At 33.6% G+C, this 24987-nt stretch overlaps 1 protein-coding gene across 6 annotated transcripts in view; it reads right to left on the bottom strand.

Annotated features, from left to right (window-relative positions):
- PHF14 (PHD finger protein 14) overlaps positions 1 to 24987 on the bottom strand; it is a 208740-nt gene that overhangs the window by 137011 nt on the left and 46742 nt on the right. For all 6 annotated transcript variants that reach the window (XR_006197137.1, XM_042918919.1, XM_042918943.1 and 3 more), the window contains exons 8-14: positions 21099 to 21245; positions 20193 to 20463; positions 19529 to 19635; positions 18305 to 18400; positions 16366 to 16469; positions 14435 to 14566; positions 467 to 635 (exon numbers count right to left, since the gene is read on the bottom strand). Coding sequence is in view for 5 of the 6 variants with exons in the window: in XM_042918919.1 (XP_042774853.1) it covers positions 467 to 635; positions 14435 to 14566; positions 16366 to 16469; positions 18305 to 18400; positions 19529 to 19635; positions 20193 to 20463; positions 21099 to 21245 (1026 nt within the window). In the remaining variant the exon portion in view is untranslated. The remainder of the gene's footprint in view (positions 1 to 466; positions 636 to 14434; positions 14567 to 16365; positions 16470 to 18304; positions 18401 to 19528; positions 19636 to 20192; positions 20464 to 21098; positions 21246 to 24987) is intronic.

Below are 24987 nucleotides of genomic sequence, written 5' to 3'. Positions count from 1 at the left end.
TCTCCCCTGCTCAAGCTCTCTCTCTCAAAATAATAAACTTAAAAACAAAAAAAAACTGGTCAAATTAACAAATACCAAAAGGAAAAGCCTGACTCCATTCATACAAAATTTAAAAACTGCAAAACTATGTATTATTTACAAATACACACATTTGGAAAGTCATTACTAAAAAAAAAAGAAAAGAATGAGAAATATAAAGTTGAGGAAGGAGGTGATCTCTGTGCTAGCCAGGTAAGAATGAAATTACCAAGGGATTCACAGGGGACATCAGGCTTTGTTACTGTTTATTTTTGAAGCAGGTCAGTGGATACAGTGGGTATTCATTATTATTATGCTTTAAGTTGAATATATAAAGCATAAATTCTCAGTTATGTATGGTATATTTCATAATGTAAAACAACAAACTGGCCTCAGAATTTTGCCCTCAGAAGTTTGTGATGATTATGATAAACCGGGAAAAAATTACCGTATTTCTTATTGGAATCTTCTTGGGTTCTGGGGGCATGTCCTGTGGAACAAATTTCACTGGTTCCTTAATCTGCCTTCTTGATCGTTTGGTACCATCTGGTAAGGTTTCCATGGCCATGTCTGCTTCCATGTCACTGCTCCCTGCCTGGTCACATTCTGAACACTGCCTATATAAAGAAAAAAATGTAAGTTCATACGTTTATTTTTATCTTCTAGTGTTAGCTATGGTTTCTATTAATACAAAATTCAGGTAGATGTGAAGAATATATGAAACTATATACGAGTATGTGTGACCACAGGGTATACAATGACTACATACAGAGAGGTACATACACTCCTATAAGAATGTCAATAGTAAATGTATAAAGCAATTCCATGTACTCTGTAAGTATCATAAGAACACATGCAATAATGCTACATGTTTAAGTAAACCCATGTAAGAGATTTCAGCACTGGTGGCACAATCCAAAGCAACAGAAATGTGTCTCTCCACCTAGAAAAAAACTGCACTGGCAGATTTTGTTTAATACAATTATTTTAGAACTCTGGATTCTACTGAAGGCTTGTAAATTCCAGGGAAAGGCTAGCACAGGTAAATCACCATTAATTTCTGTTAATTTCATTTCTCAGCAGTCAACACTACCCAACCTCCAACCAAGTCACATGGCAGGCAGTTGTACACATATTCCTGCAGTGGCTTACATACAGTCAGTAAGAACCAGGATAGCCAAAACAAACCATGTCCTCCAAATATTGGGAATCCATACTCTGATTGGGAATTACTGCTTCTGATCACAGAAGTACAAAGAGGTAGGTGTGTGGTAAGGACCCTCCCTAAAGAATGTAGTGGAGGCTTCTCAGAACAAAGGAAGGCAATGTGACCCAATCAACTCCTATACAGGTATGTATAGCTCTGACACAACTCTGTAACTTGAAATGTGTCCAATCAGACTATATGTGTCACCATATATGGGAGACAAAGAAGTAGAAGTTGCATAAAAGGCTATACCCTGCTGCACTCGGGACTCAGCCTTTTTGGGATCTTAACCCGCTGAGTCCAGGTGGCACAAATAAAGCTGCTTCCTAGAAAGAGGAACCTCAGAGTTCTGTTTCTCTGTGTAAGAACCCTGCTATATGTGACCCCCCACTTGGCCTGAAATGACTTCCAGTACTTAAAAGACCACTGTCATTTATTTCCACCTTCATTTTTCTCTTTGTCCTCTTTTGGGAGCCAGACATTAAAGATATAGACATTCAAAACATAAGTGCATATACAAGAAAAATTAGAAAGTGGCCACCCTTGCCCAGGGAAAGGCTTAGAAAACATATGAGAAGACTGCAAGTTTATACCTCAGTCTGATCCTTAGCAGAGAGATAGCACACTATAATAAAAACAACAAACAAACAAAAACTAACAAAACAGCAAATGCTGGGAATAGAGAAAATCTCATTTCTGAAGTTATTACATTATTAAACTCAAATGTCCAGTTTTTGACAAAAACCCCACAAGAAATAGGAAAAGGAAAGTATGGTCCATTAAAAGAGAAAAAAAATTTAACAGAAACTGTCCCAGAAAACCTGATGGCAGATCTACAAGACAAAGAATTATTCTTTAAATGTTCAATTAACTAACAGAGATTGTGGGAAAAGACAAGAAACAATTTATTAACAAAATAGAAATATCAATAAAGAGACAGAAAGCCTAAAAATAAATGAAAAAGAAATTCTGTAGATGAAAAGTATAATAACTGAAATGGAAAATTTACTAAAAGGATTACAAGGGTAGATTTCCAGGGGCACATAGATGGCACAGATAGTTAAGAGTCTGACTTTTGATTCCAGCTCAGGTCGTGAGAATGAGACCTGCATTGGGCTCCTTATGGACAGCACAGAGCCTGCTTAGGATTCTCTCTCCCTCTCTCTCGGCCCCTCCCCTGTTTACATGTTCTCTCTCTCAAAATAAATAAACTTTACTTAAAAAAAAAAAAAAAAGGCAGATTTCCAACTACACAACCTATCCTCACACCTAAAGGAGCTAGAAAACAGCAAATAAAGCCTAAAGTCAGCAGAAGGGAGATAATAAAGATTAGAGCAGAAATAAAATATATAAAAACAAACAAAACAGTAGAAAAGATCAACAAAACCAAAAGCTGGTTCTCTGAAAGAGTTAACAAAATTGATAAACCCCTACCCAGACTTATCAAAAAGAGAAAGGACTCAAATAGATAAAATCACAAATGAAAGAGGAGAGATCACAACCAACACCAAAGAAGTACAAATGATCATAAGAGAATACCATGAAAAATTACATTTTAACAAAATAGGCAATCTGGAAGAAATGGAAAAATTCCTAGAAATTCACAAACTACCAAAACTAAAGCAGAAAGAATAGAAATTTGAATAGGCCCATAACCAGCAAAGAAATTGAATCAGTAATCAAAAATCTCCCAACAAACAAGAGTCCTAGGCCAGATGGCTTCCCAGGGAAATTCTACCAAATATTTTTTTTTATTGTTTATTTATTTTTGACATAGAGAGAGACAGAGCATGAGCAAGGGAGGGACAGAGAGAGATAGACACACAGAATCTGAAGCAGGTTCCAAGCTCTGAGCTGTCAGCACAGAGCCCGATGCAGGACTCAAACTCACAGACCGTGAGATCATGATCTGAGCCGAAGTCAGATGCTCAACCGACTGAGCCACCCAGGCGCCCCTCTACCAAACATTTAAAGCATGGTTAATACCTATTCTTCTCAAACTGTTCTAAAAAATAGAAATAGAAGGGTAACTTCCAAACTCAATCTATGAGGCCAGCATTACTTCGATTCCCAAACTGGACAAAGACCCCGCTAAAAAGAATTACAGGCCAATATCCCTGATGAACATGAATGTATTAGCAAATCAAAATCAACAGTACATGAAAAGAATTATTCACCATGATCAAGTGGGATTTATTCCTGGGCTGCTGGGGTGGTTCAATATCCACAAATTAATCACTGTGATACACCACATTAATAAAAGGAAGGATGAAAACTATAAGATCCTGTCAATAGATGCAGAAAAAGCATCTGACAAAATAAAGCATCCATTCTTAATAAAAACGTCCATAAAGTTTGGATAAATGGAACATACCTCAACACGATAAAAGCCATATACAAAAGACCCATAGCTAATATCATCCTCAATGGGGAAAAACTGAGAACCTTTCTCCTACAGTCAGAAATAAGACACAGATGTCCACTCTCACCATTACTATTTAACACAGTATTGGAAGTCTTAGCCTCAGCAATCAGACAACAAAAAGAAAATGTATCCAAATCAGCAAGAAAGAAGTCAAAATTCACTCTTCACAGACAACATGACACTCTTTGGAAAAAACCCAAAAGATTCTACCAAAACATTGCTATAACCAACACATGAATTCAGCAACATCTCAGAATATAAAATCAATGTGCAGATATCTGTTGCATTTCTGTATGCCAATAATGATGCAGCAGAAAAAAAAAAAAAAATCAAGGAATCGATCCCATTTGCAATTGCACCAGACACAATAAGATACCTAGGAATAAATTAACAAGGTAAAAGATTTATACTCTGAAAATTATAGAACAATTTTAAAATAAATTGAAGAGGACACAAAGAAATGGAAAAGCATTTCATGTTCATGAACTAGAAGAAAAAGCATTGTTAAAATGTCTACACTACCCAAAGTAATCTACACATTTAATGCAATTCCTATCAAACTACCACCAGCATTTTTCACAGAGCTAGAGCAAACAATCTTAAAATCTGTATGAAACCAAAAAAGACCCCAAAGAGTCAAAGCAATCCTGAAAGAGAAAATTAAAACTGGAGGCATCACGAATCCAGATTTCAAGCTGTATTACAAAGCTATTGCAAAGACAGTATAGTACTAGCACAAAAACAGTCACAGATCAATGGAACAGAACAGAAAACCCAGAAATGGACCCATAACTACATGGTCAACTAATCTTTGACAAAGCAGGAAAGAATATGCAATGGAAAAAAAGACAGTCTCTACAACAAATGGTGTTGGGAAAACTGGACCATTTTCTTACACCATACACAAAAATAAATTCAAAATGCATGAAAGACCTAAATGTGAGATAGGAAACCACCAAAATCCTAGAGAAGAACACCAGCAGAAACCTCTTCAGCCTCAGCTGTAGCAACTTCTTACTAGACATGTCGCCAAAGGCAAGCGAAACATAAGCAAAAATGAACTATTGGGACCTCATCAAGAGAAAAAGCTTCTGCACAGTGAAGGAAACAATCAGCAAACCTAAAAGGCAACTGACGGAATGGGAGAAGATACTTGCAAATGTCATATCAGGTAAAGGGTTAGGATCCAAAATCTGTAAATAACTGATCAAACTCAACACCCAAAAAACAAATAATCCAGTGAAGAAATGGACAGAAGACATGCATAGTCATTTTTCCAAAGAAGACATCCAGATGGCTAACAGACACTTGAAAAGATGCTCAACATCACTCATCATCAGGGAAATACAAATCAAAACCACAGTGTGATATCACCTTACACCTGTAAGAATGGCTAAAATTAACAACACAATAAACAACAGGTGGTGGTGAGGATGCAGAGAAAGGGGAACCCTCTTGCACTGCTGGCGGGAATACAAACTGGTGCAGCCACCAGTGTGGGATACAAAAATACAGATTCGAAGGGGTACATGCACCTGAATGTTTATATCAGCATTTATCAACAATTGCCAAAGTATGCAGAGAGCCCAAATGTCTATCAATTGATGAGTGGATAAAGATGTGGTGTGTGTGTATACACACAAACATATATGGAATATATACACATATAAGGGAATATTATATATATGTGTATACACACACACACACACATATATATACAATGAAATATTAGCCATCAAAAAGAATGAAATCTTGCCATTTGCAATGACATGAAGCTAGAATATATTATGCTCAGTGAAATAAGTCACCCAGGGAAAGACAAATACCATATGATTTCACTCAGGTGTGGAATTGAGAAACAAAACAGATGAACATATCGGAAGGGGTGGGGGAGATAAGAGATGGAAACAAACCACAAGAGACTCTTGATAGATAACAAACTGAGTTGACAGAAGGAGGTGAGTGGGAGATAGGCTAGATGGGTGATGGATACTAAGTCAGGAACTTGCGATGAGCACTGGGTGTTGTATGTAAGTGATGACTCACTGAATTCTACTCCTGAAACCAATATGGCACAGTATGTTAACTAAAATTTAAATTTTCAAAAAATGGAAAAAAATAAAATAAAAATGAAAAAAAAAATAGAAGGACAGACTTGAGCAGCAAACTTGAAAGAAAGAACAATGGAAATTACAAAGTCTGAGGAACAAAAAGGAAAAAAAAAACTTGAAGAAAAGCAAACAGATCTTAAGAGGCATGTGGGACATCAACAAATGGACCAACATCTGCACTGTGGAAGGCTCAGAAGGAGAAAAAGGACAGGGAGAATATCTGAATAATGACTGAAAACTTCCCAAAGTTTGATGAAAGATGTTAATATAAACATCCAAGAAGCTCAGCAAATACCAAGGAAGATAAACTCAAAGAATCCCACACCAAGACATATTATAATCAGTATTTCCAAAGAAAAAGACCCAAAGAAAATCTTGAAAGTATAAAGACAGAAATTCAGAATCATCACATATAAAGGAACCTCAGTAAGATTATAAGCAGATCTCTCATCAGAAATTTTGGAGGCCAGAAGGCAGTGGATTAATATATTCAAAATGCTAAAAGAAAAAAGAAAAAAAAAAAAAAAAAACAACCCTGTCAACCAAGAATCCTATGTCCAGCAAAACTGTCCTTCAAAAGAGTGAGAGAAATTAAGACAGTCCTAGACAAACGAAAGCTGGGGGAGTTTGTTATCACCAGACCTGTCCTACAAGACATGCTCAAGAGAGCCCTGCAGAGTAAAAAGAAAAAGAAAAAAGAAAACAAAAAAGGAAACTAGACAGCAACTCAGAGCTATTATGGAAAAATAAAGATCTCAATAAAGGTTAATGCATGATCAATTATAAAAGCTGGTATTATAACAATAGTTTGTAATTTCACTTTTTACGTAATGTAAGAGATGAATACATTAAAAAAATTAATACCCTAAAAGCTAACATTATACCTGTTTTTGAAGTCCACGTGCATGTTAAAGAAGGATTTAAATTAGATATACAAATATACACAAATGACCAACAAGCACAGGAAAAGGAGCTAAACATTACTAATCATTACGGAAATGAAAATCAAAACTATAATGAGATACCACCTCACATCCAATAGGATGGCTATTATCAAAACAGAAATATTAAGTGCTGGCAAGGATATAGAGAAATTGGAACACTTATACACTGCTGATGGTACTGCTGCTGATGGTATATCTGCTTTGGAAAGCAGTATGGTGGTTCCTCAAAAAATTAAAAGGAGAATTACCATATAATCCAGTCTCAAAGAGACATCTGTACACCCATGTTCATAGAAGCATTATTCACTGTAGGAGTAGCTGTAGGAGTAACCCTAGTAACTACTGATAAATGGATAAGGAAAATGTGGTACAGATATCATGGACTACCATTCAGCTTTAACAACAAAGAGCATTCTGCAATATGCTACAGTATCGATGAACTTGAAGACCTTACTCTAACTGAAATAAGCTAATCACAATGAAAAATACTGTATGATTTCCACTTACATGAGGTACTTATGACAGTAGTTAAAATCACAGAAACTGAAAGTAGAATGGTGCTTGCCAGGGGATGGAGGTGAGGGAGGAATAGGGAGCTGCTGTTTAATATGTAGACTTTTAATTTTTACACTTAGAAATGATTAAGATGGTAAGTTTCATGTTATATGTATTTTGCTACAATAAAATATTTGAAAAAACATTAGTTACACTAAAATATAATTAACCCTGAAACTTCAGTCTATATCAGTGCTGTTCAGTAGAACTTTATATGATGTTAGAATTCTCTATAACTGCACTATCCAGTACAATAGCCACTAGACATATATAGCTACTGGGTACTTGTATGTGGCTAATGTGACTGAGGATCTGATTTTTTAAATTTTGATTTTAATCAATTTAAATTCAAGTTGTTACATGTGGCTACTGGCTAACATTTGGACACTTGGACAGCAAGTCTACAAAATGTTGAAAATCTTGATATTCCCCATTATAAAAACCCATTTAAAAACATATAAGAAGCTGTTAAAAGTAAAATAGTTTCCAAATATTTTCTTCAAATTTAAAAGAATGATCAGGAAGTATTTCTTTCAAAGTCTAATTTATAGTTATCTTTATAAATATGGTTATAAGATAAAATTATGTTTGATATTTAGTTTATGTATCAGTACTCTTAGTTTATATCAATATCCTCAGTTTACACCAATACCTCTGAATGCATCTTAGATTTCTCTTACCAAGTATTTTCGAAGATTTCTTGCCATGTGAAGTCAAAATTCACACCTTTCGCTCATTAATAAAGTAAACATTACCAAACTAATATTTATTTTTTATAAGTAACAGCTTTAAACTTTGAACTCCAGTAAGAGTTAAATGCAATATACCATGTGTTATGAAGACATATACATTAATTGCCAAAATACAAATTTATATTGAAGGCATTGATTTTAGTATCTAAAAGTTCCCATTTAACCAAAATTGACAAGCAACATTTTAACACTAAAAAAGTTGACCAATAAGGAAAAAACAAGGAAATAATTTATCATGTGTTACTTAAAAATTTTTATGTCTATTCCAAGCACTTTATTCCTTGAATTCACAGATTACCATCAAAATTAAAATACAAATAAAATGTAATACACTAAATTGTTCCTGTTTTGTCCCTCTTGAAAGATTAAAAGATCAAAGACTGGTATGAGAACTAAACACCTAAACATATCTCCTAACTGAAATAATTAATATATTTTGAAATAATCTATTGGCAGTCCTAAATTGTGAAAACCCCACAAACGTTAAATACCATTAGTAAATAGTAACAAATACAACAAACATTAAAACAGAAATGCCTATAGAAAGATATCAAGTTATATCACAGAAAAGGGCCAGTTCCTTGTATTTACAGATTATAACCTTAAGTGATCATTTCTACCAGTTGATGTGAAATGTAGCCAAATTTTCTCAGACAGTTCCAATTCATTTTTAATATACATGAATTTCTGGGGTATAGAAACAAGTCCCTTTTTTAGGACAAATCATTGTTGTTGTTTTTTTAATTGAGTTTTTTTCCCTTTTGTTTCTCATTTTGTAACTATAACCCTTGTGAGAACATTCTCTAACTTCTCATGGTCATTTCTCATCCTCACCAAAAGTAATACATTTAAGTAACAAAAAAACTTGCATTAGAGCCTTCTGACAGTAGTACCATTATTCCCTGAACTCCACAAAACATTGAACAACGCAGAAAATCAAAACAAAATGTAACCACCAATGAAGAAATTTATCTATTTCTTTTCAAAACAACTGACACGATAGTTACAGTATAGAGTCACATAGATGGACACACTACTTGAAATTTTTCCAACAATGTATTAAATACTAAAGTCTCTTTTATGTATCCTTTAAGATATGAAAAAGCATATTTGCCACACTAATCAGTACAAAAGGTCCTAAGAAATAATGATCTAGGATAAAGCCAAGGCCTGTCCAATTCAATGTTATTAAGTATTATTTAGGGGTAAAGTCATAATTATCTTTCATAATGTCAAAACACATACCTGGCTTCTTGTAATAACCCACTAAGCTGCTATCCTATATATTTAATCCTCTGTATTTTTACTTAATATATTCTACCAAGGGTTAGAGAATCCTGTAATTTATAATTCCCATGCAAAATATTAAAAATAATCTTAGGTAATCAAATATTGAATTAATTAAAAAGGAATTTTAAAGTAATAAAAGTTCATGTCAGGAATTTATAGAAAAGAACAACCTTCATACTGAAATGAAATGCCAAGAGATTTTCTCATTTGCTGTATCTTCTTCATCTCCTACACCATACATTGCAACTTATGTTCAGAAGGGGGGTTAAAAATTTTTAACTACCAAAGAAAAAATATTTCATTCATTAACACTAAGACAAGGAAGAAGACTAATTCAATTTATAGAAAAACTTATTTGCATACATCAGAGAAAAAAGGATTTTATGAGTCATTAAATGTAATAAATGCAATGATACTTTATTCCTCAAATATTATACATAATTCATGTTTTGCCTTTTTTTTTTTTTTTTTTTTTTTTTTTGCCTTTACAACTTACTTCCTTCGGTCTTCAAAGATTCCATACCACAATTTGTTTCTTCCCTCATCTCTAAGCCTTTTCCCATATTTTCTCCTCTTTTTAGAGGAAAATTTTCACTGGTGCCTAAACCACAATGAACTATCACATCAACTCTGTTAGCACAACTGTCATCAAAAAGATAAGAAATAATAAGTGTGGAAAAAAGGGGACGCTCAGACACTGTTAGCAGGGAAGTATACTGGTGCAGACACTATGAAAAATAGTATGGAGGTTCTTCAAAAAATTAAAAATAGAATGCCTATATGATCCAGCAAGTCCACTTCTCAGTATACAGCCAAGGGAAAATCACTACCTTGAAAAATATCTATATTCCAATGTTCATGTATCATTATTTATAATAGCAAAAATATGGAAACACCCTGTGTCTATTGATGAGTGAATGGATAAAATAAACTGTGGGAGAGAGATATATATAATGGAATATTATTCAGCCATAAAAAAGAAGAAAATCCTAGCCATTCGCAACAGCATATACGGACCTTGAGGGAATTATGCTAAATAAGTCAAAAACAAATATTGTATGATCTCACTTATATATGGAGTATTTTTTTAAACTCCATATTTATGAGTTTTTTAAACTCATAAATAAAGAATACAGATTGGTGGTTGCCAGAGGCCAGGAGGTGGGTGCTAAAGGGGTAAAGGTGGTCAAAAGGTATAAAGTCCCAATTAAAACATAAATAAGTCCTGGAGATGTAACATACAACATGATGACTAGAGTTACTAATACTGTATTGTGTATTTTAAAGTTACCAAGAGAGTAGATCTTAAAAGTCCTTATCATAAAGACAAAAAAAAAAAAAGTCACTATGTATAGGAATGGATGCTAACTTACTGTGGTAATCATTTCACAATATGTACACCTAAAACTAATCCAATATTTTATGTCAATTATCTCTCAATAAAAAAGGAAAAGAGTTAATGGAAGAAAGGGAGGATAAATTATGAAAAATAGGGGAAGAAACCTTCCGTAAATTCTTCACTGAAGGGTTTGTGCTATAGATTTTCTTTTATCTTAAGAGAATAAACAAAAGTATATCCAAAGAATAAAAGGATATAATAAATATTACTCAATTATCTAATTGTCAGATAATACCCTTCAGAATATTCCTTTTTATTTTGAGAAAGAGAGAGTGAATGAGGGTGGGGGCAGGGGAGGAGCAGAGAGGGAGAGGGAGGGAGAGAGGGAGGGAGAGAGAGAGAGAGACAGAGAGAGAATCCCAAGCAGGTTCTCCACTGCCAGCATGGAGCCCAACACAGGCCTCAAACTCAGAAACCATGAGACCATGACCTGAACTTAAACTAAGAGACAAACACTTAACCAATTGCTACCGAGGCGCCCCCAGAATATTCTTTAATTAGAAAAAGCAAGACAAATCCTGATCAGGTGGGTGGTGGAAACACAGATTACTCTAAAATTAAAAGAATTACTTATTATTTGAGCTATTCTACTAAATCAAACCCTTACTAATTTATACAGTATTACGCTTGTCTTAGAAGAATGTAAGGCAGTATACAAGATCATATATTTAAAAAGAAACATACCAAGATAACATAAACTCAAAGCAAGACAAAATAGATTTCTAACACTAGAAGTAAATCCAAACAGTATACTTTCACTAGTCTATCACCTGCCAAATTCCCCATCCACCAAGCACTCTTCATCTGATTTGTCCACCCCTAATCCAACCTTAGAAGTTCCTGGGTTTCTCTCCTCTCCTGCTCCTGGACAGCTGAGCATCACTGGAGAAAAAGCAATTAACCAAACTTACTAAACTAATTCACTGAACATTCCTGTTCAGTATATACTATATATATATACAAACACATACACATATATACATATATATATACATACATATGCATATATATATGTGTGTGTGTATATATATATATATGTATATATACGTATATATATGTATATATATATATACACACACACATATATATATATATGTATATATATGGCCTCAGCAGGTCGTTTATCTATTTTTTTTTTCCCACAGTAACTGTTGGAAACTATCTCCTGTCTTCTTAAGTTCCCATCATCACCCCAGGTCCTTTACCTCTCCACAGACTACTTCTATTTCACTGAAAAGTCAGAGCCTGTCTAATGTGAACTTATTCAACTTCCCTACTCTCCACCAATAATTACTTCTGCATCTTTATCCATTTCTTCTTTCCTGTTACATGTCTTAAATCAGTCCAGCATAACCAATCAACTATTGTGGTGTGGACCAAACAGAAAGCATCTAGATCTCAAACTAGTATCTTCCAAAAGCAGTGCTGATACTGGGAGGAGAGAAAAGCTAAGACAGCAGGTGCTTAGTCTATCATGCCGAACACAGTATTTGAGAAGGAAAGATTGCATAGTAATTCTAGCTAGCAGTGAACATAAAGGGGCATACCAGAAAGGGAGTTACCAAGTGCACACAGCATAAAGACAGCAAAAGCAGTGATTGGTGACATTCAGAAATGTATACCAGTAGGCTTTGTAGAAATTTAAGCCAGTAACAGGCCCAGTCATGAGATAAAGGTCCAGGAACCCTTTCCCTAAGAGGAAAGGACCTTTCTAGAACCTCTTTTCCTAAGAAAAAGACTGAGAAGAACTAAACAGAAACAAAGCAGGGGTTAGGATTAGTGGTGTGTTAGTAAATATCTAACACCTAGCTCTCTATGGAAAAAAAGTGATAATTTGTAGCATTTGTCAATTTCTGCAGTACAAATACTCCTAACCATAGCCAATATCCAAGTACCAAAAAGGCATCAGAGAATGCAGAATGGGGGAAAGATGCATAGTAGCACACCATTACAGTTTTTCTACCACACATATACAATAGACTTAGGTAAAGACCATAGGTAATAATAAAATATTTAGGAAGTGAAACTGTTTTAATGTTTATTATCTTTCATATAACTTCAAAAATAAACTGCAAATGTTAAAAAGAAAAAAGTGCCTCTCACATTTGAGATACACTAAAGAAAAATATAATTCTATAAAATTTACTCCAAAACCAATACACTCAATTAATTGCTCAGCAAAACTAAGTTGATTACAGAGGCCAAAGGAAATCTGATAACTGGAAACTAGAAGATATTGAAGACTTCACTTTGTTCCAATATTAGCTTCTACTTTTACTTTAAAACACTGCAACCAATGCATAGGACCCTAAGTACTTTTAGGTCTTTTGGGGAGAACTTTCACTAAAACATCCGAGGCAACCAATGCATTTTCATCTGAAGTTCTTCCAGAAACTTACACACTGGAAACCAGAACTCTGCAAGCAGAGCAATATTAGAAAAGTTCATAATCTCATTTAAGTAGAGAACTGCATCTCTCCATATCAAAGCACCCTGGCCCTGGAGACTACCAAACTGGCTTTCAATTTATAAACACCCACCTAGGATGCTTATTACCACTGCTGGCATTCTAATAAGCTACAGCATTTTCTTAGTAAACTCTGGTTTCAAAAGCACATATCAAAAAGTATATACATAAACTCCACTATACTCGAAAAGGGCAGACTAGTAGGACTCTCTCAAGACAAACTGATAAAAGAACACTATGAAAAAGCAATCCTGTGAAAATGGTGAAACAATAGAAGCTTCCTAATAAAATAAACAGAGATTGCTTTATGAGATGAAACAATGAAGTCAAAAAACATGCTTAATGTGTTTCACAAACACATGACTTTTTATATAGATTATCATTTAAGAACCTGGGGTTTACTCTTTTCTAAAAGTAGAAAGGTAATTTGTCTAAACAGAATACTGATGTTTATTCCAAAGTTTTCCATGTCCTATATTTTTCCTATATAGAATCAGCCTATTAAAATTTGAGCATATCTCTCTCCCTTGAACTAGAATTAAGGAAAGGATACAATTCATCATACATAAGCTTTTATAAAACATCTGTAGTTATGCAATATACCTAAGTTAATAAAAAAAAAAAACACCTTAGAAACGTATGTCAAATGTTTCTAGATTTGCAAAGAATGGTTAAACTTAAACAGAACTAACATAAATGACAAATACCACAAGTAAAACCTTGGGTGAAACTAATTAAATTACAAATAAAAGCATGAATATGGAGGCAAGTTCCTGATAAATTCATTCAATTTCAAAACAAAAAGCATTAGAGAAATTCTTATAATAAAGAGAATTAAAACACCTGAGACAGAATTTATGCCTTAACTATTGATAAGATATCACAACAGCCTCAATTAACTTAAAATTCATTTCTCAAAAAAACTATTACAGATTTATTCATATAATATTATAATAAATATTTATGTCTGAAGTGTTCTCACCACAAAATAGAAAATGGGAACTAATGTGAAGTGACAGATATGTTAATTCGTCTGATGCTGATGATTATTTTACAATGTGTAAGTATATCAAATCATTAAGTTGTATATCTTAAATATAATTTTTAATTGTCATTAATACTTCAACAAAGTTGGAAAAATATTAAAATATCAATTAAAAATGTGCTAAAAACTTCATTATGAAATAGGACATAACACTTCATCTTATACTATTGAAACAGAGAGCAAACCAGTTCTACCATTAAAATCTCTTTCATTTTACTTACCAGTAACTGTTTTTGGTCTTCCTTGGCATCCTTGTAAGAGGGGGATCCAGACACCCAAGGTGGTAATGGAGTTTACAGGTATCACACAATAAAAGAAGATGCTGATCATGGTTCTTCTTACAAATTCCACAACTTTGAATAAAGGCAGCAAATAAATGATTAGAATAATAATTATTTTAGTGAAACAGCTATTTATAGCACATTTTTTTAAATTTTAAAATTTCACCTTGGGATTAATGTTTCTTCTGTTAAAATCAAGTGTTTTTTTTCTTCAAATGTGCCTCTTTGTAACATCAATAATTATTAGTTCTAAATATTTGAGACTACAGAAAAATAGCTGGATCTAGTATAATTATTATTCTGGAGTCAAACTTTTCAGAGAGAGGCATATATAAGACAGTATTCTCAGGATGCCTGGCTGGCTCAGTTGGTTAAGTGTCTGACTCTTGATTTCAACTCTGGTCATGATCTCACAGTTTGTGAGATCAAGCCCTGCATCGGGCTCTGGGATGACAGCACAAAGCCTGCTTGGGATTCACTGTCTCCCTCTCTCTGCCCTTCCCTTGCTTGTTCTAAGTAAATAAAAAAACTTAAAAAAAAAAAAAAAAAAAGAAGATAGTATTCTCAACATCACAGCTACCTCAATTTAGTTATCACTTAAAACATTTAATATTAGCTCAACTTTTCTCTAGAAACATAACTATTAAACAAAAAAATTTTACAATTTTCTACTTCTCTCAAACTACAGAAGTTAATTTACAAACAAAATTGTTTATTTTAACATTAATTATAAGCCTTTCAATGAATCTTCAACATGTAAATAAGCTACATTTCTAAATAAGTCTCTTCAAAATCAGACTTTGAGTCTTAAAAGTACACCAATTGATATTTTTGTGAGGAATGGGGAATTTTGCATTGTTGTTACTGTTATTTGGATTTTTGTTTCTTTTCAAGGAATCCAACTTTTCTTGTGCAAAACATCAACTTAACTACTCCTGAGAGCACAGGCACCATGACTGGAATATCTCTGTTTTTTTATATTGGGAACATAAAGTGTGAAGAAAAAGTTGTTGAGAATCTCTAACAGCTACCCATCCATGTAAGAAATAAAAATGATTTTTGAAGTTTTAAATTATCCTAGAGAAAAAGGGTCACATACACGCAACAACGACAACCAGTACTTGGTTCTCAATGCTACTCAAGTGAAAAAGGAAAATCATTTACAATACATTCTGAAACAAAAATGAACTGTACTGACAAGTGAGAAGCACTGTGATATGCATGGTGGTTCCAAACGAACCAATTTTGTTTGGAAAAGCTAGATTGAGCCAAGAAGTCTTGGCTATGCAAAATTACGATAGAGACAAAAAAGTAAATAACAAAAGCACTTCTAGAAATAAAATTATTACAACTGAGCATATAAAAAAATATAGACAGATTCAAACCTAGAACTTATCTTCATTATCCACCACTGTACAAAGGCAGTAATTCAGATTGTATATGATACCCATCACTACCTAAAAACACATGCAAAGCTCTAAAACTCATTAAAGTAAAATAAAATATAAATGCCCATTAAATAATAGATTATTTTAATTATTTAAGAAAATGATCATCTACATTATTTAAAGTCACTTTCCAATTCCCCCAAGACAATGGATTGTTCATTTCCATGCAACTTTTGGACATATATCTCCACTTATTTAAAGGATACAAGTCATTAATCTTATCATTAAAAGAGGAGCAAAAATCTCTTCTCTCATTCAACCTAAACCATCTTTGATAAAGGTATTGATAAAATGAATTTCAAATGCATTTAACATAAATTCTAATACGGACATAATCCATTCACAAATATTTGAAGCATCTTGTTACTAAAAGTATGAGTTTAAAAACACACAATATTAATCTGTTATCATTTTATTACTTGCCTATAAAGTACTGCAGGAAGAATAGAAGTCTTTTGTGTGCCTCCTTCTTTTTTACTGGGTTTTCTCTCCTTGGGTGCCCGCAAAATTGCCGGTATGTTCAACTTCTATTGATTTGAACAAATGCAGTTTATTTTGTTTTAAAGAAAAAATATAAAGCAACATTCTCCTCTATTTGCCACTCAAGTCAACTAAATATGCTAGAATTGTGAGGGAGAAATGTCTTACCAGCTATTACACCAGCAAAAAGAATTAAAATGAATTTCTGTCTCACAGTTACTCTCATTAAAAATCTATAATTACATACTCTCATCCTTTTTCAGTGAAACACTAAAACATTATGAAAATTAAACTTCTACTTTAGCTTTAAAAAGTGAAAGACAAGGACAAGCATTTAAGAGCTTTAAAAAACCACACACAATACACTTGACAAAAAGAATATTGAAGCCGTTTATTTTCCTCAACATCCCAGCTACACGGTGCTCCATAGGTTAATTAGAAAAATTATCTTATTGGACCAAACTCTCCATAAAGTGAATGAGATTCTTTTTGGGTTTCTACTAATCTGTAGTATGCTGGCTTCTGAGACAGCAACCATCTATCAAAGTCATTTCTCGGTGGCCTGGTGGGCCGACATCTGTTCAACCAACTGGAAAAAAGTGTCATGCGAGTGGTACAAATGAATTCTACTTCTTCTGTGTATTTTACATTTGCACAAGGAAATTTGTGAACTTCTGTTAAAAGTAATTTAATAAATGACAATGCTCTTTTATGGTACATAATGCTTTACACTAAATAGAAGATTCTTATGAGACAATCTTGCAAATCAAGCCAAAACATAATGCTAGCTTGGCAAATAAATAATAGTCTTGCACTCAACATTAACTTCTCTAAATATAAAACATAAAGCACCATAATCTTCCCCAAATCCATCAACAACCTATCAATAGGAAGAAAGGTCAATTCTCCATAGGTGACTGCTCCTTCTCACCTCTTAAATTATGTTATTCATTGTAATATAAGCCGCATACATCCTGTTCACAAAAGAAGCATCTTGAAAGCTAGCAGAGCACAACACATACCGATATGTATTATTTTCTAAAATTATTAAGTCCACACAAATTGTATGATAAATTGACCCTTTGTAAACTTCTGAAACAAGTACAATGAAAAATATCTCTTCTTTGATAAACTCCTTCACAAATAAGACTACTTTCACAGTACCACAGGGAGTCTCCATCTCCTTCTAAAATATAACAGATTATTTGAATGAATCCTTAATTTATGAATTATACACAGTACTAAAAAAAGCATTCAAAGAAATCTATTTGGCAATGATTCTTCTTTTTTAACACCAAGAACTTTAATAGGCTAGATATGCTCAAGGATAAAGTAAATTTTTTCATTACTACAATGATATCTACTTAACGGGAAAAACCACACTTTAGACTCTCAAGTTTCAAAACCCATCTCTTACATAGCTCAAAACCAGATTAACATAAAAACGAATCTCTTCAGTTTGCCTTTTAAATTTTATGTCAAAAAAAAAAAAAAGGTGGGGGAGAGGGGACTAAATATAACATAAGAACAAGATAGAAAAAAATGTGGCAAGGACTCTAAAACTGCTAAATTACACATAAGAAGAATGTGGTAGGAGCAAATTCATGCTTCACATCTTAGCTTCACCACAAATGACAATCAGAGCAAATGAAAAAGTTCTGCAAACAAGATAGCTGTTAAAACAAGCAAATTAAGCTACAGGTTCTCAGTAGGCAGCTTCCAATTCTCTAGATATATTTCAGGCATTATCATTATCCCAGAGGATTAGTTGGCCCTAATCAAACAGAATTTTTTAGTTAGGAAAGTTGTATCAGAAGTCTGATCTCTGAAAATAATATAAAGAATGAGAACAGAAGGAGATAGCAATTGGAAAGAAACTAACCTGCCCTGTGATTCTGCCTAGTAAGGCCCATATTCCTTGCCCTTCGCTTCGAAGTTTTCCATTCAGGTTTTGTAGTTCTTCTAAAGATTCACACAGCTACAACATAAATAATCAAAATTAGTATGCCAATAAAATATGTAGTAATCCATGGGAAAATTTAAATAATTTATCAACAAGTGTCCAAGAATATACTTATAGTCCATATTTTTTATAGTCCATATTTTTAATATATTTAAGCCACAGTACCGAGAGATGAGGCTATCCAATTACTTAATCAGCAACACTACTAAAATGTAAGCATTTTGTTTTATATTAGCATTTTTACTGACAATAATAATACCTATATTTATCATTCGGTTACAGTTTTCTAGATATTTCATACACATTCTGCTAATTAATCCTTAAAAGTCTACCAAGATGCATTTCCACCATTTTCCCAATAAGAAAATTAAGGATTATATGGTGTCTGTGACTTGGCCAAGATCATAGAACTAGCAAGAATCCCCAGATCTTCTGAATCTAATCCCAGTACTCTTTTCACTACAGATGGCTGATATTGGAAACTTACCTCTTACTAATTTTTTATCACTTAAAATAACATGACAGTAAGTCAATATAGGTTTTATATGCTCATGTGACTTATTACCTAACATTTTGGCCACACCTTGCTTTTACATTCTTTTGATCTCCCTCATCATTACAATGAAGAGGCAGAATGGAAATTTAGATTGGTAGGTATTTTTCTTAAATCAAAAGTAACATTACAAATTCAAGACAAAAACAATAATTTAAAAGTAAGTTTCATTGTTTTCTACAAACTTATAAAGTGAGGCTCTACAGTATACTAGTTAGAAAGAAGGAGTCAGGCTGGCCTCAAACCCCAACTCTATGACTTGACTATCTATGTGAGTCTGGGCAAATTACTTCACCTCTTTAGGATTCAATTTTCTCCTCTGAAAATGGGAGCAATAATTACAACTCACATTATAAAACAGAAATGAAAATAAATTAAATGAGTTAATAAATGTAACATGCTCAAGATTGTACCTGGCACATAGGAGGTGCTTAGTGTTAGTGCTGATAATACATTCAATAAGAGTAGGAATTGTAGGGAAAGGTCTAAAGATTCCAGAAAATTTTCAAAATGGGACATACACAGAAAGCTCTAATATCGCAAATGACATCAACAACAGATCATATTATGTTGTTTTGTAGCCGACTTACCTTATTATATTCCACATGGAGTTTTTCCTGTTCATTCTCTAATTTATCCTTTATATTCTTTTGTTCAGCCATATTTTCCTGAATTTGAATCATGCGCATATTTCTCTCTATTTAAATTAAATATCCAATTTTACTTATTAGAAAATAAAAGCTGATGTATAAAACACACAAAGGAAGAAGCTAGCCATAAAGATGATCATATGGATAATCATACATTGTTTGCAACATTTTTAACCCTATTTACAAATACATGAACTCAGCATTTTACAACAACCCACAACTTAATAGAAAAATAAACATGCTTTTGGGGCGCCTGGGTGGCTCAGTCAGTTAAGTGTCCGACTTTGGCTCAGGTCATGATCTCACAGGTTGTGAGTTCGAGCCCCGCATCAGGCTCTGTGGGGCTCCAGCTCAAAGCCTGGAGTCTGCTTCAGATTCTGTGTCTCCCTCTCTCTCTGCCCCTCCCCTGCTCACGTTTTGTCTCTCTTTCAAAAATAAATAAATGTCAAAAACAATTTTTTAAATAAATAAATAAACATGCTTTTTACTTAATATATGTAATGTAGTATGGCTAATACACTTTTAAAAACTGACAGTGTATCAAATATTTCCAATAGCAAATTGTTCTCATTGAAAATGTGAATGTATCAGTGTGTATACTGACCAAAGTAATAATTCACAAAATCAGCAGTGAGAGCAGGTTGTTTATGCTTTCTCCTTCCATCCACACTAGAACTAGTATCTGAATTGTCCACTGGGAAGATATCTGTACTGATTCCCATTAGCTCTGCTTTCCGCATCAGTTTACGAATGGCTGAAGCACTGCTAGTGAGTGGTCTGGGCAATTTTTCCCTTGGAACCCAGGCCTGGGGTCTGGTGGATCGAGCTAGTTCTGCTTTGGCACGATATTGCTGAAGCCGGGCATTGATTCTTGCCTATAAAAGAAAAGCATATACATTTTAAAAGATATTAAAATGTAACATATTCCTTATGATTTCTACTTGTATGTTTAGGATAGTAAAGACAACCAGAATTTCCTGTATCAAGGCAAATTGTATCTATCCACAGTTCTTAAGATAATATTCTTGGATTACAATAAAAGGTCTACCCCAGTAACGAATCCAGGTCCTAGTCTATGATCCGAGTTGTCAGAAACTAATTTGACTGAACTGAAGTTCCTTTTCTCAATACCTGCAAAAGTCTATAAATTCACTTAATTTACATAGAAATACATTTTAAAAGATGGGCAAACTGATCAAATCTTTTACATAAGCAAACACTAAAACAGACTGAAAAAAAGATATGGTCAACATACTGCACTGATAGAATAACTTCTCTAAGCCACATTTTTCAATGTATTTGGAAACGTGCTTTATAAAAGGCTTCTCAGTTGACTAAGGAGTAACATATTCAGCTACAAACTACACTCACTACCTTAATGACAATCTACTTCCTAGGTAACTAACCAAACTTCATAATTACATTTCACATGTCATTGGCACACACACATGAGATGTGAAATCCATAACCTTGAAAGAAAAAAACATGAGTTTTGGCATGAATCCCATACCTGTGCTTCTGGTGACAGTTGCTTCTCCCTTTCTTGCAAAGACATTTTACAATAGGATTGTAGAGCCAAGTAGTTTTTTCTCTTCCATTTTCTGTCTAACCTATCTGCATGTTGCTTACAATAAGCAAAAAATGGATCTGCTATATCCTATACCAAAAAAAAAAAAAAAAAAAAAAAAAAAAACAGAAGGGAGGAGTGAATATTTTCACTTCAAAGTGTCATAAACAACCTAACACAAGAGATAATATTTGCTTTTTGAAGATTCTCCTATGTTGTTGGTTATTTCTAAAATAAATTACAAAAGTAACTTTTATACACAATGATAAAAATTGCTGCTTTTGAAACTTAATCCTGTATATCAACTTCAAATTAACAACTATTTTTTTCTTTAAAGGGCCTTGTAGATTTAAAAACACTGAAATAAAATCTTAGGTATTGTATTTAGTTAAACTTGTGTACCTAAAAAAATAAGCAAGCACTGTTTAAAACAAATAGAATTTTCATAATCGTAGGTAAAAGCCATCATTAAATATTAAAGTTATGTATACATAGATTAATATTACAAAAAATACATCCAGAAAATACAGGACTAGCCAACACAGATAAGTGGAACATTTTTAACTGGCTAGCAATGCATGGCCAGATTCTACCCAAGACAAAAATGGATTAAGAAGGCCAGACTTCTTTTTACTTCTATTTACTGTCAATTGAACACATTAGGTATCACCTTTAACTCTTTATACAACTTTAAAACCTCAAACAGAAAACATAGCTCTCTCATAGCCATCTCTCAGGATACTAACCTAAAGGGTCTATTTTTATTCAAAAAGAGTAGAGTACCAAAAAAAAATTTACTCTATCAAAAACAAAAATAATTTGTAAATATTTAGCCAAAACAAGTAATCTGCATTGTGATTGCCAAAAAAATAACTGGGAGTTCATTCTTTAGGTCTGTCCCAAGGAGAAGAAATAAAGATAAGCTCTCCATACATAGTTTTTATCCAAGTTATGTTAGAAGGGTCTCTTAGTAAGGTGAGATTTTACAACCCAAAGAGAAATGATGACACTAAAAAAAAGAAACAAATGAGAAAGAACAGAAAGGAATATAATAACAAGAACAATAAATATGAGGTATCCTTAACATAAAAAAAGTGTATGAGGCAATTCTGTAGTGTGATATCCACAAATGTCACAATATAGTACGGTGGATAACATCACAGAATTTAGAAGTACAAAAAGCCCGGACACAATTTGAGCCACTGAAATTTAATGCATGAATGATTTCAGTCCATTAAGTCAAAGGTTACAGGAAAAAAAAAAAAAAATCAATAAAAATCTATACTCTATTTCCATTGTTTCAATGAGAACTTTCTACATGGTAACAGGGTACGAACAATACCAAAATTATACTTTATCACAGAAGAAACTACCATATGGTTTACATGAAATATAAGTAACTTTAAGGGAAACTATGGCGTGAAACAAATTTCTGTCAGCATAACTGAATCTGTGCTATTGTTCGATTTTAATAATAAATACATTATATCATAACATGGTTTGAATATTCTAAATAATTTGGAATTCTCACAAAGCAGATCAGAAAGAATAGACACTTTCGGGCACCTGGGTGGCTCAGTCAATTGAGCGTCCAACTCTCGATTTGGGCTTAGGTCACAATCCCAGAGATGTGGGATTGTACTCCATGTTGGCCTCTGTGCTGACAGCATGGAGCCTACTTGGGATTCTCTCTCTCCCTTTGCCCCTCTCCCCCACTTGCCGCTACCCTCTCTCTCTCTAAAAGAAAGAAAGAGAGAGAGAGACAGAGAGAGAGAGAGGGGCGGGGGAGGGGGGGAGGGAGGGAGGGAGGGAGAGAGAAAGAAAAAGAAGAGAATAGAAACTTTAAATGGATCCTCACCACTGAGATAAAAAGTACTGTCAGAAGGCTACAAAAAGTCTTTAGAATACAGTAAGGCATATGATGTCACTAGATGAAACTAGGGTACTTACTCTCTTTTTCCACCTTGGTTTTACTGCCTATATAAAACAGCCATTAAGAAGAAATCCCACTTAAGAAACCAATCTGTAAAAGGGGCGGGGGGGGGGGGGAGCTTTCTCGAATGTCATATAAAATTGAAACAGAAGATATGCCCACAAACAGTAGATTTGTTTTACTTTAAAATTTGTCTTTTAATTAAATATGCTATTATATTACATGAATCTTAGTCTACAGAAGTATAATAGACAAGAACTTCCTTTAACAGAATGATTACTGCCAAGAGCAAATCTTATTGATACTGATTCTTGGGTTTTAAAACACTGTTCAGAAATCTTTATAATTTTCCAATTCTATAAGTGTTTATAAGAAGACACCAGAAACACATGTAAATATATTTAAATCATTCCCCACAAAAAAGTACACCTAACAAGGAAGCAAATGTGGAGAAAAGTCACATTTTGTTATTCTAGCATCCAGAATTCCTACCTAATCAATCAAGGGAGGCAGCAAGGCAAAGGAAAAGCCTCAGGTCCTGTTTCTACATCCTGATTTATTTCAATTTCCCCTGTAAATTTCCCCAGATGAGATTAGAGACAGAGACATGCAGACCACAGATGCAAACTATTTATTTAATGTAATATTGTGTTTCGTTTGTTTCATTTCCATGTGCATGCCTTTAGATACAGGGATGTATGCTCTAAATCACTATAGACCCCCTTACATTCCACTGTCCCATCATGCGGCTACTTTACACATTTTTGTTAGCCACTGTCTACCCTCCCCCCAAAATGTTGAATGGCAACTATATAAAGGAACCCAAACTGCCATAGTATGACAGGTAAAGCTCTCAAAAAGTTCTAAAAGAAATGGCTATAAAGGAGTCTTCCTGATTGCAAAGCTCAAAGTTTTCCATAAGTACAGTAATACCCTACCCTACAGACTCCATGATCTGGGTATTCACTTGGGATTTATCTCATCTTCTAAGTCTTACTTGTACTGCCCCTCTGCACTGCTGCCCACCATCTAGAGTGTAGTCAATACTAATCCACATAACCTTATTATATAATTAATTATGCTTCTATGTCTTCCTAAGAGCTGTAAAAATGCTCAAAATTTATCCAGTACCCTTCATCAATTAAAGTACAATTCATAAGAATCAAAGCCTGGTACAAAAACACGTATCCAACACATAACTGCTATAGAATTCATTTATTCATAAAATATATCCCTCGGGGCTCCTGGGTGGCTCAGTCAGTTAAGCGTCCAACTTCAGCTCAGGTCATGATCTCACAGTTTGTGAGTTCGAGTCCTGCACCAGGCTCTGTGCTGACAAATCAGAGCCTGGAGCTTGCTTTGGATTCTGTGTCTCCCTCTCTCTCTGCCCTTCCCCTGCTTGTGCTCTCTCTCAAAAATGAATAAACATTAAAAAAATGTAAAAAAATATATACCCCTCAAAATCTGCTCAACAAATTTTCATTACATCATCTTTTTTACTTGTTTCTTGTCTACAAAATAAATGGGAAAAGATAAAGACCCAATATAAATATATATATATTTTTTATGTAACACTGAAAATTTATCCAGTAAAAGAAGGAACACAACCAAAGGTTTATAGGTATACCACAGACCCACCATGAACAGATAATAAGAATTACCAAGCAAATACTCAAATACCTATCTAACACAAGAACTTAAAGAAATCAACAAAACTCAGTCTCAGGACTCCTTAACAGTCTTCAAAATTATTGAAGACCTCAAAGAGACCTATGTGAGTTATTTTATAGATAGTCCCCATTAGAAATTAAAAAACAAAATTTTAAAACATTTATTCATTTTAAAATAACAATAATCCATTACAAGTTAAGATGAATAACACTTTTATTAAAAATACTA

This window comes from Panthera leo, chromosome A2 (assembly GCF_018350215.1).
Source record: "Panthera leo isolate Ple1 chromosome A2, P.leo_Ple1_pat1.1, whole genome shotgun sequence".
NCBI lineage: Eukaryota > Metazoa > Chordata > Mammalia > Carnivora > Felidae > Panthera > Panthera leo.
Note: the sequence above shows the minus strand (reverse complement) of the source record. Positions and strands in the feature narration are given on the sequence as shown.